The following is a 17911-nucleotide window of genomic DNA, read 5'->3' on the forward strand; positions in this document are numbered from 1 at the left end:
GCTTGCACTTGACTCTGCATTCTGTCTTCCTTCCTCTCTTGACACCTAGAGGCCACTCTAATGGGTACCTGTCCCTTACATATGCCGCATTCTAAGTAGCCTTCACTCAGTGACCTATACTTTACTCTTGCCGAGATGGATCTGTGTTAATCAGTTTTCCACTCGACCATTCTCCCCCTCCTCCTCTCCAATTCCCCCACATTCCCCCCCCGCCCCATATATGAAATCAACAATAACACTGGTTGTGTCTGCATTTTAAGACCATTGTTACTATATGCCTGGCCCGGTTGGCTAGTCTCTGCTTTTATTCTGGCAGTTTATACCTGGCCCGCATGGGACATTTATTGTTATGTGCCATAAAACTTCACGTAGTGTGGAGAACATTCTTTATGAATTCTCTCATAAATTCAAATTAGACAACTGAGACCATTGCATCTGTCTTTATCCTTTTAGGACCTCTCTTCAGCAACGATAATTATTGTGGCATATGTCATGCCTTCTATACGGTGCCCATGTTGTGCTGGTTTTCCCATTCAGGGCGTCTATCTACATAGCAATAGGCTAACCCCACCCACTCCTGGCCACAGTAGATAGGAACGTTTGTTTCACAAGCCTCACTCTAACCCTCAATTGCTTAAACATGATACTGCGTCCCTTGTGGTTTAGCTTCTGTGGTAAACTGAGAGGCCGAATCCTGCCACCCGTGTACGTATCATTCCCATTGAGAAACTTTTAAGTATCCGATTTCGGACCGTGGGGCTTCATTATTGTATCGAACACATGGATCTCTTAAACCACAAAATATCCTCCATCTGAGGGTAAATCTGTGAAGTTGCGCAGTGGTGTATTGTGATACTGAAGTATTATTCATTGATGTGATTCACTCAATAATTGTTTGTCTCTCTTTCTATTCACTCAGTACCCAACAGGTCCCCTGTGTAAGTACCCTTATTTTTAGTGAACATGTGTGCTGGGTGCACCACACTGTGTTTCTTTCAATTTGATCAGGTAGGCATTCGGCCTCGTCTTTACTCGCACCATTGGCTTTTCTATAATTTCTCTCACTAAGAAGTTTCTCCATTTATTTTATTTTGTCTTCTCAGGTGTCCTTTTTATTTAATGGCCCTGATGTGACCCTTTATCATATAAAGGGTCGAAACATCATTGACAGTGCCAAATTAACCTTACAACTCGACCATTTGATTGACAAAAGGGTTGATTGATGCACACATGTATACTTGTTTAGGTCGTTTGCCAAAAAGTTTGGAAATCTATTCTTCTTTGTTGGAGTAGTATACTGAGTTCACTGTACCATTGTTTTTTTGGTGTGGGATTGATTCTGTTTCTCGTGGGACACTCTGTCCAATATCTATATATGTCTGACAAATATATATCAATGATTAAATAAATTACTGGATTTATGAGACTGCTTTTGTATGGCTCTCTCTATCTACATCCAACCACAGTTTAAGTTTTGTGACTGTGCTTTTGTTCTATTAAGAGTACTTGTCTAATTTCAATAAGAACTGCTGTTGTGAACAATATTATTCAAGACCTCAGTTCTTATTGAGCAGGGTTGCCTTTGTGTTCTGATAGAATCCTGAGTCACTCTACTACGTTCTATAGTTAGTTGGCAACGATTTCTTGTTAACTTTCCTTGTACTCAATGCTCAAACCACATTGACATAAGTTCGGCATAACTCCCATTGACATAAGTTTGGCATAACTCCCAATAGTTGATCCACAGTCATCTATTTCCATGGAGGACCTACACCTCTGGAGTTCCTAGCAAATAGGTCACAGTTGGATAATTTCTTCACTTTCTTTAGCTTGAACCAAATACATATGAAGCATTTGCTCTATACCTCCTGAAAATATCTATTTTTGCATTATCAACCATTTTTGTTTGACTGATACATATAAAAGTTTAATGTAAGACATGTCCTAACAGAGACAAGATCCCAAAAACATTTTTCACTGTGGCAGGGTGAGCTGTTCCATAGTAAAGTAATAAGATATTATATTAAAATTAAATAACGTGATCTCCACCTAGGAACAAGCTAACACATTCATTCTTTAACTTTTTAAAATATTTATTACATGTCCAATCCATTGGTAAAGTCAGATTTGTCATAAATATTTTACAAAAGGTACTTTTAAAAAGTCGCCTTTAACCTTCCAGAAGTCTGTCCAAGCCCATTCACATGAACTTTCACATGTCACCCAGGAGCTTAATAGCTCCTTCATGAGGGGCAAACTTGCCCTCAGAGCTGAGACAAAGGTCTTTGGTGTAGAGAGGTGTTTTGTTCCTCTGACAGGATTGCCATCTGGGCTGGGCCCCGGAACTTAATTAACTTCAAAGAGGCTTACACTGTCACAGGCAGATGCAGCTAACACTTGGGCCTGCCCCCTTCCTTTTCCCTCTAGCCAGCCAGGCACCAATCCCAGTGGGAGATGAGCAGCCCCTAGTGCCCACTTTGAGTGACCACAGAGAAGGGGGTTGCTCATTTCCTTGTCTACAACTCCAGGATGGGCACAGGAGCTTTGCACAAGACAATAATGTTTCTGCCATGTTATATTTACGTAGAGAGGGTCAGTGTGGGATTGTTTGCACTAGGGCACACAGGTACGGCTGAAAAAGTGGGTAGTGTTACCCCTGGGAACTTTTTCCCTATTGGTTAGGCAGGGGGCAGGAGCCTCCCCCGCCCACAGGCTAGTGCCAGGCATAAATGTGGGCACCCTTTTCAGAACACTACTGGATCTTTGGAAGACATAAGAAGGGCTGCACCTGCTGTTGAGACGTGTGAGGAGAAACCTAAGGACTGGACCAGCTCTGTGTACCCAGGACAACAAAGTGGACTCCAAGTGTCAGTTGGCTGACCTCCTGCAAAGCTACAGTGACACAAAATGGCAAGAAGCACACTTTCTTGAAATAGCCCAGATAACCAGTTACAATTGGACCTGCTCTGTACCCTGCAGATGGCTTCTGTTGGAGTGACTCTTGAAACACAAGTACTATTCCTGAGGTTCTGGAAACCTTGGCTAGTGTCCTTCCTAACCCTAAATGTTGGGACTTAGAAACTTTTGCTAAATTCTGCCCAGAGAACTGTTGTGGGACAGAGACAAACCTGCCAGCCGATCCGCCGATGGAGCATTCCCGGTAGGCCTAACTTTACTGCAGATCCTGCAGCATTCTTTTCCACAACAACAAATCAGATTCAGTGGGGGCTCTGATGCTGGCCAGCTTCCAGAAACTTTGAAGGCTCTTTGGCTACAGCCTGCACCTTCGCCCCGCTGAGAAAATCAAACTTCCAGAAAAACTAAAAGTTAGAAAGCTTTGCTGGACCAGAAAACAAGCAACATCCAATCAACATCGAAGACTTCCTGGATGTGAACTCTAGACTTTTCCTGTTCTGAGCTTTTTCCACCTTCATCTACAGCTTTACTGAGACCTTGTCCTTCGTCAACCCGTCATCCCAAACCAGTCTTTGGATCGAGCCAGCAGCCTTGCCATGCTGAGAATTCTACCTTCTTGAAAGTGCGAGGGTAACTTTTGGATTCAGACCTGATCTGACCTGTGTATCTCACTGACACTCCATTGCAGAAGGATTTAAACCTTACCCTTGTCCAGGTTTATTGTGACCCATTGCCTGTGGTTGGCACTTTAAGCTTTTTGGTGCTATTTTTATTTAAAACTTTAAAAGTTCATATTTCCTGGTCCCCATATTGGCTTTTTGTCATTTAGGTATTGTTTGTTCATTAAAATATTTCCTATTTTTTATAAATTAGAGTGGGATTTTTATTTTGTTGTGTTTTTGACTTTTTAACTGCTTTGCTATTTTTAAATACTTTACACATTTTCCTAATTTAAGGTTGGTTGCCCTGTGCCATAGCTACCAGAGGTTATTATTTGTGAGGGATTTCCATCCACCCCAACTAATAGTTCACTTTCTCCCAGTTGTGACTAGGTAGGCCTCTTTCGATCTCTTGGTAAAGACCTCCATCTGAATGCTTTCATTAAATAGACTGCAAGCATCACCAGACTGGAGTATTGGGCCGGGGAGAAGGAAGTGTTTTCGCAGTTTCAGTTCAACTTCAAAAAGGGGGTAGGAACAGTTGACCAGTACTTCAACTAAAGTCTTTTATTAATAATTACATGCTGGCTTAGAAAGTCCTATTTACATGACATTTATGGATTTTTCCAGCATATTTAACTGTGTAAATCATAGTACATTAAGGAACGTGATGCTGGAACTAGGAATCGATGTCCCAATAATGAACTTTCTCAGAGAGCTTTATTGAGGAGAGAATGCTTTTGCAAGGTATGGCATACAGGGAGAGCGCAAAGAAGGTTTTGGTATCGGCAGAGGAGTGAGTCAGGGGGTGAGCCCTGGTGCCTTTTCTTTTTGCGTGTTATATCAACAAGTTAAGCTGGGTACTAAATTAACAAAGTAGGGATGCTCCTCGGATTGGGCACTGCCTTGAGTCTGTGTTTCTTTATTTAGGAGATTGCATTTTTTTGTCAAATATATGACTGATCTGGATTTAAGGTTAATATATCTAATGCCATTATTATGAAGTGTGACTCGAAAACAGATAAAGCCTTCCAGTTTAAATTACGGGACATCAAACTTGTGCAGACACCATCATTTTCTATTTGGGGCTTCTTTTTGATGTCCGGTGTACTTGGGACACAGTTGGTAACCAGCAGAACACTGCAACTGAATAAGGCTATTGCTGAGATTAACATTTTAGCAGCAAATTTGTGGACGAGACCGCTGAAAGAGATATGCACTATATATAGAGCAAAATTTGTTTCTCTGACCATGTACAGAGGGGCCATCTGTGGCTACACATATTTAGAATAACTCCAGTTAACAAAAAATGTATGCATGAGGAAGATTTGGCAGTGCCACAGTCTGTTTCTGCATATGTTTGTCACAAGGAATTGGGTCTTCCCTTTTTAGACGACCTCATTAGGATTCACAATTGTTTCTTTGGCATAGAAGATGGTCACAAGTGGAGACAGGAAGAATATTTTAGACTGCTTACCACTAGAGTATGTTGGTAAAATCACCTGGCTTAAATACATTAAGACTTTTTGCATTAGACTTGGGGCAACCTGATATTTTTGACAATCCTACATCTCTGCAAGGAGTATCCAAGGCAGAAATTAAAATTATGTCTATGAACTTCGTAGAAAGGAGGAAATTTGATAATGAGTGTGGGAATGCATGTGTTTTATCAAGATTCTACTAACTACTGGGGGTATATAGTTTAATTTGCATCATGTGCACATTATGCAATATGGATTTGTATTAACGTGCTTCAGATGTAATATAGTTCATCATCTGTGACCTTCCCCAATGAGAATGACTGGCCCCCTACACTTGACAGATACCTGTGTGATGGAGTCTTGGTAAAAGGCACATTGCACTCTGTTCTTCTTTGTACATTTTATACAAGGGTCTCTTTTACATTTTTAAAACCTCGTTACCTGATTATCTTTTGTTGTTTGTTGCAACGCATTTTAACTCCACCCTGCATTACTTGGCTGCATTCCTCGCTCTCTGGTCAGCCGCGGATTGGTGACATTTGTTGCAAGGAGAGCTGGTTCTTGGGCAATCCACACTGCCAGTGAGCCACTAGACCGCTGTCATCTTGGGCAGGTCGGCGGTCTACGTCCAGGGCTACCACTTAGAAAGCCACATAAAAGAAGCTGCAGGACATGGACGAGTTCAGCAGGCACGTTGGCAGCACGCCAACGGCTAGCCCGTCTGCGCTCGAACAACACCAGACGCTAGGACCCTGCCCATTTATTGTTTGACTTGGGTAATATGGCCAACAGCATGGTGAGGAAGCTCTCCTCTATCGAACTTACAGAAATCCAGCTAGCCTGTGCTAAGGATTTCTATCACTCACTAGGCTGTAGTCAATGATTTCCATCACTTGAGGGCCCAGCCTCATGTAAGGAGTGCAAACTCGCCTGTTCAACTGTGTCTGGAGGTCCAGGAGATGGAAGGCTGTAGTCAATGATTTCCATCACTTGAGGGACCAGCCTCCTGTAAGGAGTGCAAACTCTCCTGTTCAAATGTGTCTGGAGGTCCAGGAAATGGAAAATTACTGTCACTTTTGCCTCCAGTTCTCTTGGAGTGACTCCTATCCTGATCACTGAACCCAGTCACCACAACCACAAGGGTAACTCAAAGAGGATAGATGGCCTATACTTTAATATTAGGTCTATAGCCAAGCACACAATAGAGATATGGGATTTTATCTCTTCGCTCAATCCCAAGCTATGTTTCTTCACGTGACTTGGCTCAGCAACTCAGCAGTCCCCTATTACTCACTGGTTAGAATTAGAATTAAAAAGAATTAGAAAGGGTAAAGCACCTTGGGTGGCATTGCTGTTGCTTTCCAAGATTCTCGAAAGGTTGAGCTGGTTGATTGAGATTGGTTAGAGACATGTATCTTTAAAATAATAATTTCTGCTACAGAAGTTTGGAGAGAAGACAGGATTTACCTCCCTCCTGGCACCAAGAAAAATGTCAGTCAGGCAGAAATTGATTTTATTGGGCCTCACGTCCTAGCCTTAGACAATTTCTTATTGTTGGGTGATTTCAACTACCACGGCAAAACACTGATAACCTTGGAGTGTCCCAACTTTTAGCAGCCCTGGAGACACTAGGGCTTAAGCAAATAGTGGCAGGCCCAAAGCATAGGGCAGGACACATGCTGGACCTTATTTTTAAATATATTTTGGAGGTAACATGTGAGCCTCCTTTTCCCATCACTTGGTTGGATCACCATCTGATCAAGTTCACCACCCCCTGCCAGAATGCTTCAGTTATAGCTAGTTAAGAGGTGAATAGACCTCCGCGCCCTTGGAAAATGGTTACCCCGCCACTTTTAGTGAGGTCTCTAAAGTATCTGATGCTGAATGGATGTGGATATGGCTTTGTCTGTTTACCATGATTCGCTAACTACCACACTCTATCACAAAGCTCCTCTCAACAAATCTATGTTTGCTTCCTCTCAAAGTCAAGCTCCTTGGTACTCTGACACCCTGCATCAGGAAAAATAGATTTGCAAACATCTTGAATGCAAATGGCGTCTTCATAAGTCCTCTGAGGATAAAGTAGAATATCGGACCGGGCTTGAAAACTACCATAACATCATCAAGGCAGCACAAAAAGCACATCTAACTTCAACAATTGCCAATAAGGACAACTCCACTAAAGAGTTATATAAAGCATTAAACAGCTTCATGAAACCACGTGCCAGTAACTCCACTATTGTGACATTTCAAGATCTCTGTGATGACTTAGCTAACTTGAAGCTAAGATTAATACAATCTATATGAACTTTTAAACCAGCCTGGAATGACCTGAAAGGGAGCCGGATTTAAGTTATCTGCACCAAGATGCCATGGCCAGCTTCAGTGACTTTGAATTCTGCTCTGTGGGTCAGATCCGGGAAATGATTGACCTCGCCAAATCCGTCCCCCTCAGGACTTATGTCCTCCTAGGATAAAGGCCAGCTTCGAACTGTCTGGCATCATCAGCAGTTAGGGAAATGTTTAATTTCTTATTGGCTGTCACAAGAGTGGCAAATAAATGGAGGGTGCTCAATTATCTCTGCTCTTTATAAAAGCCTCAGCAAACCCCGATGTCCTCTCCAACTACAGACCGATTTCATTGTTACCTCTACTTGCAAAAGCTCTAGAAAGATGTATTAACAAACAGCTTTTATCTTTTCTTCAAGAGCATAAGATCTTAGACCCCTCTCAATTGGGTTTCAGAGAGCTACACAGTACTGAGACTGCACTGTTGGCTGTTACTGATGACATTAGGATCTCTCTAGATGCTGGAATGATGGTCATTTTAGTGCTACAGGATCTATCAGTGGCCTTTGACAAGGCTCCCTGTCCATCCTAATCCACAGACTTCATGAGGCTGGTCTTCATGTCAGGGCGTTACATTGGCTCAGGGACTTCTTAGACAACCGCACACAACATGACTGACTTGGATTTTTCAAGTCAAGAATGATGGAAATGAACAAGGGAGTCCCCCAGGGATTGTGCCTGAGTCCAACACTGTTTAATATCTATGTAGCGCCACTAGCACAAATCATGAGAGCATGCAGGGTGGAGAACATGTCATTTTCAGATGACACTCAACTTCTCGTTTCTTTATGCCCCGATCCAGATAAAATGAAATACAAATTTGCATACTCTATGAGGGAAATCGTTGTTTGGATGAACAGGAATTGCCTATAACTAAACAGCAAGAAGACGGAGATCATGCTATTTGTCAAAGCCATCATGCTATGGTCAGCAGACTTGTGGCCCTCCAAACTAGGTCCAGACCCTGTGCCCAAGCTGGTTGTGAAAAATCTTGGAGTGAAAATAGACCAATCCCAATCCATAGTGGATCAAGTCAATGCAACATGTGGCTCCTGCTATGTCACAATGAGGCTTTTGGACTCCTCTCGAAAAACCCTTGGCTAGGCTTTCATAGCCAGTCACGTGGACTATGGGAATGCTTAACTGGTTTCAGTAAATTACACTCTGATGACCAAATTGCAAGAAGTGCAGAATACAGCCACACGGCTGATCTGCAATTTTCCTGCACATTCAGCCTCTTTCCCCATCTGAAGGAAACTACATCAGTTGCCTATCAGAAAGCGGGTTGTTTTTAAATTCTGATTTCTGACACATAAGGCCCTTCACAAGGCCCGCCAGCATATCTGTCTTCACAACTTAGTTACTACCTTCCTTCCAGACGACTAAGGTCCTCAAATCAAGCTCTTTTGCTGACCCCACGTCTCTAGTTCAGATCCTCATCTCAAACGGCCCCATACCATTGAAATAAACCCCCATCTTCATCTTTGTACCTGCCCAGATTTTACAAACTTTAAGAAGATGCCAAGAACCTGGCTGATACAGAATGTACTTGCCTGCCGCGATCAAAACAATGCACAGATTCTCCTCCAGGAAAGAGTTGGGTGCTATACCAAGACACCAAAATAAATAAATAAATATGTGGAACCCCGAAAACAACTGTTAATACCTTTGTTGGGAAAATATCATTTCAGAAAACGTAGACCAGCAATGATCTTCCTACAACAGCTAGGTACTTTGGACATTTCTTATGTCATGTCCACATTTTTATGGTCTGCACACATATATATAAGACATTAGGTAGTTGGGCAGCTTGAATGATTGTTAAATGGGATTAATTTTAAGTATTTTTGTATAGAAGTAAGTGCTTTTATTGTTAATGCTGATTTTAATGAATTATTTAAAGATGAATTTGCTATCATGCTTTATTATGTATTTTTTTAACTATGTGCTTTTATGTTTTTTTCGTTGCAAAACCAAATAAAGATTATTGATTGTTTGATTGATTGATTAACTGCAAATATCGCTGCCTATCAACGAGGTACTACATTTCATTAAAAAATATTTGGCTGTATCATCTGGAGCAAAAGGCACAGAAATGACTATCTGCTCCTGGTCTAGACTTGGTTGCAAGAACAAGCAAATCAGTTTTCAACTCATATAGACTTCTACGGCAGAAACCAAAAAAATCCTGCATAAGGTGAGACAGGACTGACGGGACAGAACTAATGAGAATAACATGCATATCAAACAATATTTAGAGCACAAAGTATATTCACTAAGATGAACAAAAACTAACTCCACTTTATCTGAGAGTGTCAAACTTAATATTGAGGTATGTATTTCCTGCAGTATCTCAAGATAAATTGAACATACACTATGAAAGAAGTAATTTCTAGCAAAACATAAAACTCAGAAATGATGAACGGTCAACCTCACCCCTATAAAGTTTCAACATCTCTACTTTGACCATGCCCAAACCACTGAGATTTTACCAGGCACGTCCTGATCTATCTAAACGCTTCACATAATGGTCTGCATTGAAACATCAACCCACAGTGTTGTTCCATTCCTGAAACTCCTTTTCTGGCTCCCATTCTAAATGCTTCTCCAAATGAAAACTGCATGCTGGATCTTTAAGGCTGCATTCAAAAACCATTGTGTATAACTGAAACACTGAACATTTCTGGTGGGATGCAGGGCCATTTAGAAATCAGATTTGAAGACAAAGTGCAGCAATACAACCACGGCAAATGATTATTGTGTTCTATAAAGCAGTTTTCCACAGGAACATACTAAAAGAACCAATCTTCGGCTCTTTAGAAGGTCAAGAAAACATTCTTCCTCAGTATTTGCATATAGTTATACAAGTGTCTTTAGTCTGCATTTGTTTTTATCTGTCAGGGGTCTTTGAGAAATGTACCGTAATGGTGTATATGATGAAAATATAAAATACTTACTTCCTCTTGTGAGCCAATATATTTTTCCTGGGACGTTTTTAAATCAGTGTTCAGGTTCAAGATTATTTGATCTCTGTTGCTGACCTAAAATGAGATCAAGACCAACATTAGACAAGAGAAGCTTGTGTGTTTGAATAATTTCCAATGTACTAGATTTCTGATATCTAGAGAAGAATGAAAGGGAGCAGAAGCTTAGTATTCTGATCATCTAGTCAATACTCTCTTGACATTTGAAACAAGGATTTATGCTTTTGTTACTAACTTACTAGCTTTATAATGTCACCTTATTACCATGCAAACACAATATTTATTTTAAAAATCTCGATCGCTCTCTCTCTCTCTCTCTCTATATATATATATATATATATATATATATATATATATATATATATATATATATATATATATATATAAATATATATACACACACATTCCTAGCATATACGCAGTTTGTGCATCAAAATAAACTAATAAATATATTGCATATAAACATTGCCATATACATTACATATACTTAAATAAATACATATACACCTACACATGTGCATGTGTCTATATATGTGTCTATATAAATATGTATCTATATATGTATGTGTATATATATGTGTGTATATATATGTGTGTGTGTGTATATATATATATTCACTGAAAAAACCACAGGTTTCACACATGTTATAGTTAGCTGGACATTTCACTCGTACAAAACCATTGAAATTCCCCCGTTATAGTTAGTTCAGCTAACTATAACTCGCGCGACCGCAATCCACTGCTGATGACGTCACATATTACATCACTCATGACATGGTCAGTGACATCACTGATGGCATCATCCTTGTGTAAGAGTGGCAGACCTCCTCTTATCCTAATATAAACTTTGATACACACATTGAAAAATACAAACTAAAGTTTTGAAAACTATAGAGATACCAATACCAGTTAGAACAACCTATTCAGTAATTCCAAAATCTACATACGCATGCACTCATTCATCAACACTTCTATATAGTCACTCATACATGTACTCAGTCATCATATGTACTCATACACCTATACATCCTGTTCCACACCTACACTCATACATAGAGTTACTCACACACATACTCACACATGCAAATAAACATCCATTTACTTGCATATACAGCTATACACACACCACTACACTTACTTCTACAGAAACGTACACATACTTACTCTCTTAACCAATCACATACAAACAGTGAGTCACTCATTCATGCATCTATACGCTAAGTAACATCCCCCACTGAACCATATAGACACTCATACAGATACTCGAAAAACGAACTAATAACCCATATTACACACTCCTGTAGCTACTCACCAACCCATGCAGCCACTTATACACAAAGTGAGACACTGATACAGATATTTAAATATTTAAACATTACTCACTAATACTTGTATTCACTAAGAGACTGTTAATAAGTCAGTTATACAATTAATTTTACAAAAAAAAACATCCATTTAGACACTTATTTACCCATTTATTCTTCCATTAACCTTTAGATATACATATATAAAAAATATTTATTTTTCAGAGAGACACATATTCACTAGATGATGTCATCAGTGATGTCATCAGTGATGTCATTTGAGATGTCATCAGTGATGTCATGAGTGATGTCACTGACCATGTCATGAGTGATGTAATATGTGACGTCATCAGCAGTGGATTGCGGTCGCGCGAGTTATAGTTAGCTGAACTAACTATAACGGGGGAATTTCAATGGTTTTGTACGAGTGAAATGTCCAGCTAACTATAACATGTGTGAAACCTAGGGTTTTTTCACTGAATTTGCAAGGTTTTTTAAATGCTAATTCCTAACTATAACTTGTGTGAAACCTATGGTTTTTTCAGTGAATTTGCAAGGTTTTTTAAATGCTAATTCCTAACTATAACGTGTGTGAAACCTATGTTTTTTTAGTGAATTTGCAAGGTTTTTTAAATGCTAATTTCTAACTATAACGTGTGTGAAACCTATGTTTTTTTAGTGAATTTGTAAGGTTTTTTAAATGCTAATTTATGTATGTATTATTATATTTTTTATATATTTATTTTACAATAAACTACCTATGTCTATAGTTATAGATTGACTGTATACTGTAATATGGAATGGCTCAGCTCTTTTTTTTGAATTTGGATAAAGTTGAACAGCATAGTTAATATCTTCTATAAACTTATAAACAGTTTAAAATGTATTTTTTTAAGGGTTTTTCAGGGTGCGCGCACGGTGCGCGCACCGCGCAATATTTATAATTTTTTTTTTTTTTTTTGGGACCTTAGGGGTCTTTCATGGTCCCCCTGAGAAGGCCTAGGGGGTCAGGGACTCTCTACCCTGCCCCCTTTTCACGTTCTCCACCTTTCTTTTTCACTGTCACACACAAAATGGTGTCCGACACTTCCTGATTTCGACTGTTTGGAATGTTGACTGACATAAACCACCAATCAGAATTACGCTTGCGGACATTTGGTGCGCGCCCCGTGCGAGCACCGTGTGCGCACGGTGCACGCATATAGATATTTATGTACTTTTAACTGCAATTTTCTCAGGAACTACTGAACAGATTGACACCAAATATGCAAAAGGCACATGCCTGACCTGAGGACTACCTCTTTGCCAAATTTCAAGTAATTCTGTTCAGCCGTTCGGGCTGTACCTTCGACTAAAGGTCCTATGGGAAAATGCATGGGGAAAACGTGTTTTGGGACCCCCTTTTTTCTCAACCCCCGCTTGATGAATCACCCCGAGACTTCCAGGGTAGGAGCTGAGCGGAGCGCCCCATTAGTTTTGAAAATTTCCCGAAGATAAGTCAACCGGCGCCAAAGTTATTCAAAATAGAATTTTCAGATTTTCTATGGGAACTCGGTCCTAACTATAACTATCTACTGGCGACCGCCAGTAGATAATATATACACATATACACCTACACGTGTGCATGTGTGTATATATGTGTGTGTGTGTATATAAATATCTATCTATCTTTATATATGTATATGTATGTACATATTCACTGAAAAAATCACAGGTTTCAGGGACGTTATAGTTAGGAATTATCATTTAAAAAGCCTTTGACATTCACGAAAAAACAAAGGTTACAGGGATATTATAGTTAGGCTGACATTCCACTCATACAAAACCAGAGAAATTCAGCCGTTATAGTTAGCTGAGCTAACTATAATTCACACCCCAGCAATGCACTGCTTATGACCTCATATATTACATCACTCATGGCATGGTCAGGGACATAACTGATAACATCACTGATGACATCTTCAATATAAATTAAAATAAAAAAATAAATATAGAGCACTCTGATTGGCCCAGTAAAGTTTTTTTCCTTGAGCCAATTTGATATCAACCCGGGGACCCCATCCCATCCCCTGGGGCACAAAAATGCACAGTGTCCTGGGGGTCCACCACCAGGACACAGGAGTGTTATGCCTGAAAGATCAGGGTCATACTCTGCGCAGCGGTAGCAGTTAAAAAAAGCTGCTTCTGGCCAGGCAGGAACAGAGGAAATCCTGCCAGCTCCTGCCAGCACCCAGAATGGTGCAGGCTGGGGACTTGGCTGGGACCGCGGGGGCACTTGGGCCTCCCTAATGGCAAGCAAAGTAATGTTTTGTTGGTGTGCGGAGTGGGCACAGGAACGCCAACCTGAAGCCCCAGGCCACAATTGGCTTGGGGAGTAGGGCTGCACGCCCCCCCAATTAAAAAAGAAGATGGGGTCCACTGAGCTGCAGGTGGCTTTGTGAGGGCGGCCAGCATTGCCTCCCCTCCAAAAAAATAACAAAGGCCCCAGGGGATGGAATCCCTGGGACCAGAAGTGGGTTAGGGAGGTATGGCGCATACCCAACTCCCCTTAATTTTAGAAAAAAAGGCCCCGGGGATGAGATCCTCAGGCACTATAGGCTCGAGGAGGTGGGCTGCGCATCTGTTCCCTTTTCTTTAAAAAAAGTAGACCCCAAGTTGGGATCCCAGGGAGCCCATAGTAGTTCGGGCAGGGGGGCCACGTGCTCTCCTTCCCTAAAAATATATGTCTTTGCCCCAGGGCTGGGTGACCTTAGGGCTACTATCAACACATGCCCCCCATTAAAGGCCCCAGAATGGGGTCCCTGGGACCATTTGTGGCTCAAGGCTGCACTCCCTCTCCCATTTACAAATATCTTTTGGCCTCAGGGGATGGGTTCCTGTGGCCACTACTGGCTCACAGAGGGGCCATGGAGATGGGGTCCCTGGGACCCTTAGTGGCTCAGGCAGGGGGGCCACATGACCCCTCCCCTTAATAAAAAAACAAAGACCCCATGGGATCAGGTCCCTGGGGTTTAAAGTGGCTAAGGGAGGGGGGTTGCTTGCCCCCTCTGCTTAAATAAAACGAAGACCCAAGGGAATGCGGTCCCCAGGGTCTGAAGTTGCTCGGGGAGGAGTGCTGCACACCACTCTCCCCTTTACAAAAAAAAGGCCCCAAGGAATGAGTTCTCAGGGGCGCGAAGTGGCTTAGGGAGGGAGGCAGCATCAATTGGTTGGATGCAGGGCCTGGCCGTGGGATCGGTTGTCCCCTTGACCACAGAGCCTGGTCGCATGGCTGCCTTTACATATGCTACTAAACTATTAGTTTACGTTAGAAATCCCTAGAAAATCACCCAAAAAAAGAAAGTTTAAAGTGACGGTAGGTGAAATTTTTAGCGACAACATAATGTTTTAAACTAAAAAATCACTGATATTCACCAGTTATAGTTATCTCTAGCAACTATAACTTGCGCCCTCACCATGCAAAGCCAATTACACGGCATATTACATTACTCATGACCTGTTCTATAGAATCATTGATAACATCACTGCAACATTTGAAATTACATAATTGATGACAAAACTGTGCATGGTGTTCAGATGACTTAACGTGTTTGAGTCTTTCTTTCACACTATTTAGACCACACAATTCAGCCATAAAACCAAACACAAGGGTTCCCCACATTCCAACTGAAAAGCAGATAGCTACAGCTCGGAATGCTTTACCAAATGGTAATCTCTTTAGGGGGCTTAGTGTGTTTTCTAAAGTATCTGGTGGGGCTACTAGTTTACTTGCAGCTCCCCACAACACTTTTGTGAATTTTTGGTGGTGTCTCGCTCCTCCTTGAGCACCACCACAAATAACTACATAAAAATACAGCCCATGCAGGGAATTATGGGGTGCTACCAGAAGTATTTATTGAGTAGCCTCGCTGCTTCAATAGGGAAGAGACGAGACTGTGATTTTCTTTTTAAACTTCGGTAAAATTGGCAGAGCAGGTAGCCTACTCCCGTGCTGCTAGTGTCTTTTTTTTTTTTAAGTGTGTGCCTCGTCACGCCTGCGGCACCCATAACATGCACATCATTGGGTGCTGCAGGGAGAGGCCTATGGCACCCGAGGCCCAGTTGGAGCCACTGCCAGCACCCATCCTGTGTGTTGGTGGGAGTTAGCTCTATTGCTTTGCTCCCACCTGGCAGGAGCAGCTTTAGTTTCTGCTCCCACAGGGCAGGAGCAAAAGTATTTTCCTTGCCCACAAGAGTGCAGGCAGGGAATTAGATTAATTAGAGTTATATACCCTGCCCACACTCTCCTGAGTTGGGAACAAAACGGTGTCCTGGGTATTGGGTCCCCAGGACACTGTCTCTCTTCAGGCCACAGGGATGGGTTCCCCAAAACTATCCTATGGCTCAGGGAGAGGGCTCCTCTTTGACCAAAAATTACACACCAGGTCCCAGTGAGAGTGTCCCTTGGGGCGTTTAAATGGCCTAGGGAGAAGGACTGCACATACCCCCTCCCCATAAAAATGTTATTGGCCCCAGAGGATGCAGTCCCATGGGTATTCAAATGGCTCATGGAAGGTGGCCGTATTCGCCGCTCTACAAAGATTTACATTTCACTGACTCCGTGGACCTAGACACCACCGGCTTTTATTTGAAAAGAGTGACCTTTGTTTCAAAATTTTACTGTGAATCCGTAGAATGTTTATGGAACCATTGCCACCAGGCTAAAGGAGTCAGGGAACCCCTACCCTGTCACAATATGCTTTTTTAAATTCTTTTTCAGGATAGGGGACTGAGTCCCAGAGTTCTAAAATCAATGCTGCAATGTCTTTATTCATGTTGGGGCAGCCAATCAGATCTTATCATTAGATCTGTAGGGTGTCAGATTCTCCACAGCGTGAAATATACATATATTTTGAACCTTAGTTTCTCAAAAACTACTGAACGGATTTACACCAAATGACAAAAAGCATACTTTCTGGGTAAAGGTCTAGCTTTCTGCCAAATTTGGTGTAATTCCGTTTAGACGCTTTTACTGTTCCCGTGTCAAACCTTCTTATGGGAAATTGCATTGGGGAGAATCTGTTTTGGAACCACACTTATTCGCAACTCCTGCTTGACAAATCATCTTGAAACTTTCTAGGAAGGAGCTGAGGTGGATGAGACCTTTTTTAGACAGTTTCGTGAAAATTTGCCAAACGGTGTTAAAGTCATTAGCAAACCAAAACTCCATTTCCATTGTAAACTTGGTCCTAACTATAACCACACAGTGGTGACCGTCACTGGGTAATATTTTTATATATAGTTGTATGTATGTGAGTAGTAGAGTACACTGAGTTTAACATTCTATTTATTTCATTGTTGGTTTGGAGCAGATCATGGCTCACAAGATGCAAAAGAAATAAATCATAAATATTCTGTGCTCAGGACCATTAAAGATTCTGAAAATAAAATGGCCTTGGCTGCAAGTGTGAACAGAAAATAACAAAATATGAATGAGGGACAAAGCAATGTATTGATTACAGTATAAGAGCTTGTATAACTGTATGACTACGTGGCTGGATGGGCGTTGAATTTAACTGACAATCGCAAAACTCTTTCTTTGTTCATAAAAGTGTTGATATTTTGTGAAAGCACCTTGTGTTGATCATGATTGACTGGTTTGTGGCTATGGCCAAGAGATGTTACTGTACAATGTCATTTGCATCCAACATGCAAGTATGAGTTACTACTTTGGGTTTTGTGGGGTTTTGTTGCACATTTCTGACTGTCAAAATGTGTAATCATTAAAGATTCAATTCCTGGTATGGTACACTATGTTATGTGGTGCTGTATGTGTGAAATTTGCAATTCGATTCTCAATTTACCTCGATATTCCTAAGAGCTGCCTAGCAGTTCAATGTGACTTTTCAGCTGTGATACAGGAAAGAAACAGAAGAGCTCTTGCATGACTCGTAATTCTGATGGGTCCAGTAACTACTTCGATTAGCCCTATCAGAATTACAGGGCTACTCAGAAAGAGGCATTCAGCTATTCCCTTGCCATGTTGTTTTAAACAGAGTAGATGTACATATTCTGACACTATAAGTATATAAGGGTATGCCATGTGTTCTGTATCTCTTTCTACAGTACGAGCAGGGTATGGCATATTACATTTTGAGATTTTGTGATTGAGTCAATATTAATACTCAAGATATCTTTAAGTGCCCGTTAAGATTTATTTTAAGGGATTTTTTTGCTTT

General features: G+C 41.1%; 1 protein-coding gene across 4 annotated transcripts in view; it reads right to left on the minus strand.

Annotated features, from left to right (window-relative positions):
• The window catches only part of LOC146831152 (uncharacterized), a 1851363-nt gene that overhangs the window by 1230406 nt on the left and 603046 nt on the right, over positions 1 to 17911 (minus strand). For all 4 annotated transcript variants that reach the window (XM_085605390.1, XM_085605389.1, XM_085605391.1 and 1 more), the window contains one exon: positions 10363 to 10446. In XM_085605390.1, the coding sequence (XP_085461516.1) occupies positions 10363 to 10446 (84 nt within the window). The remainder of the gene's footprint in view (positions 1 to 10362; positions 10447 to 17911) is intronic.

This window comes from Triturus cristatus, chromosome 5_1 (genome assembly GCF_964204655.1).
Source record: "Triturus cristatus chromosome 5_1, aTriCri1.1, whole genome shotgun sequence".
NCBI lineage: Eukaryota > Metazoa > Chordata > Amphibia > Caudata > Salamandridae > Triturus > Triturus cristatus.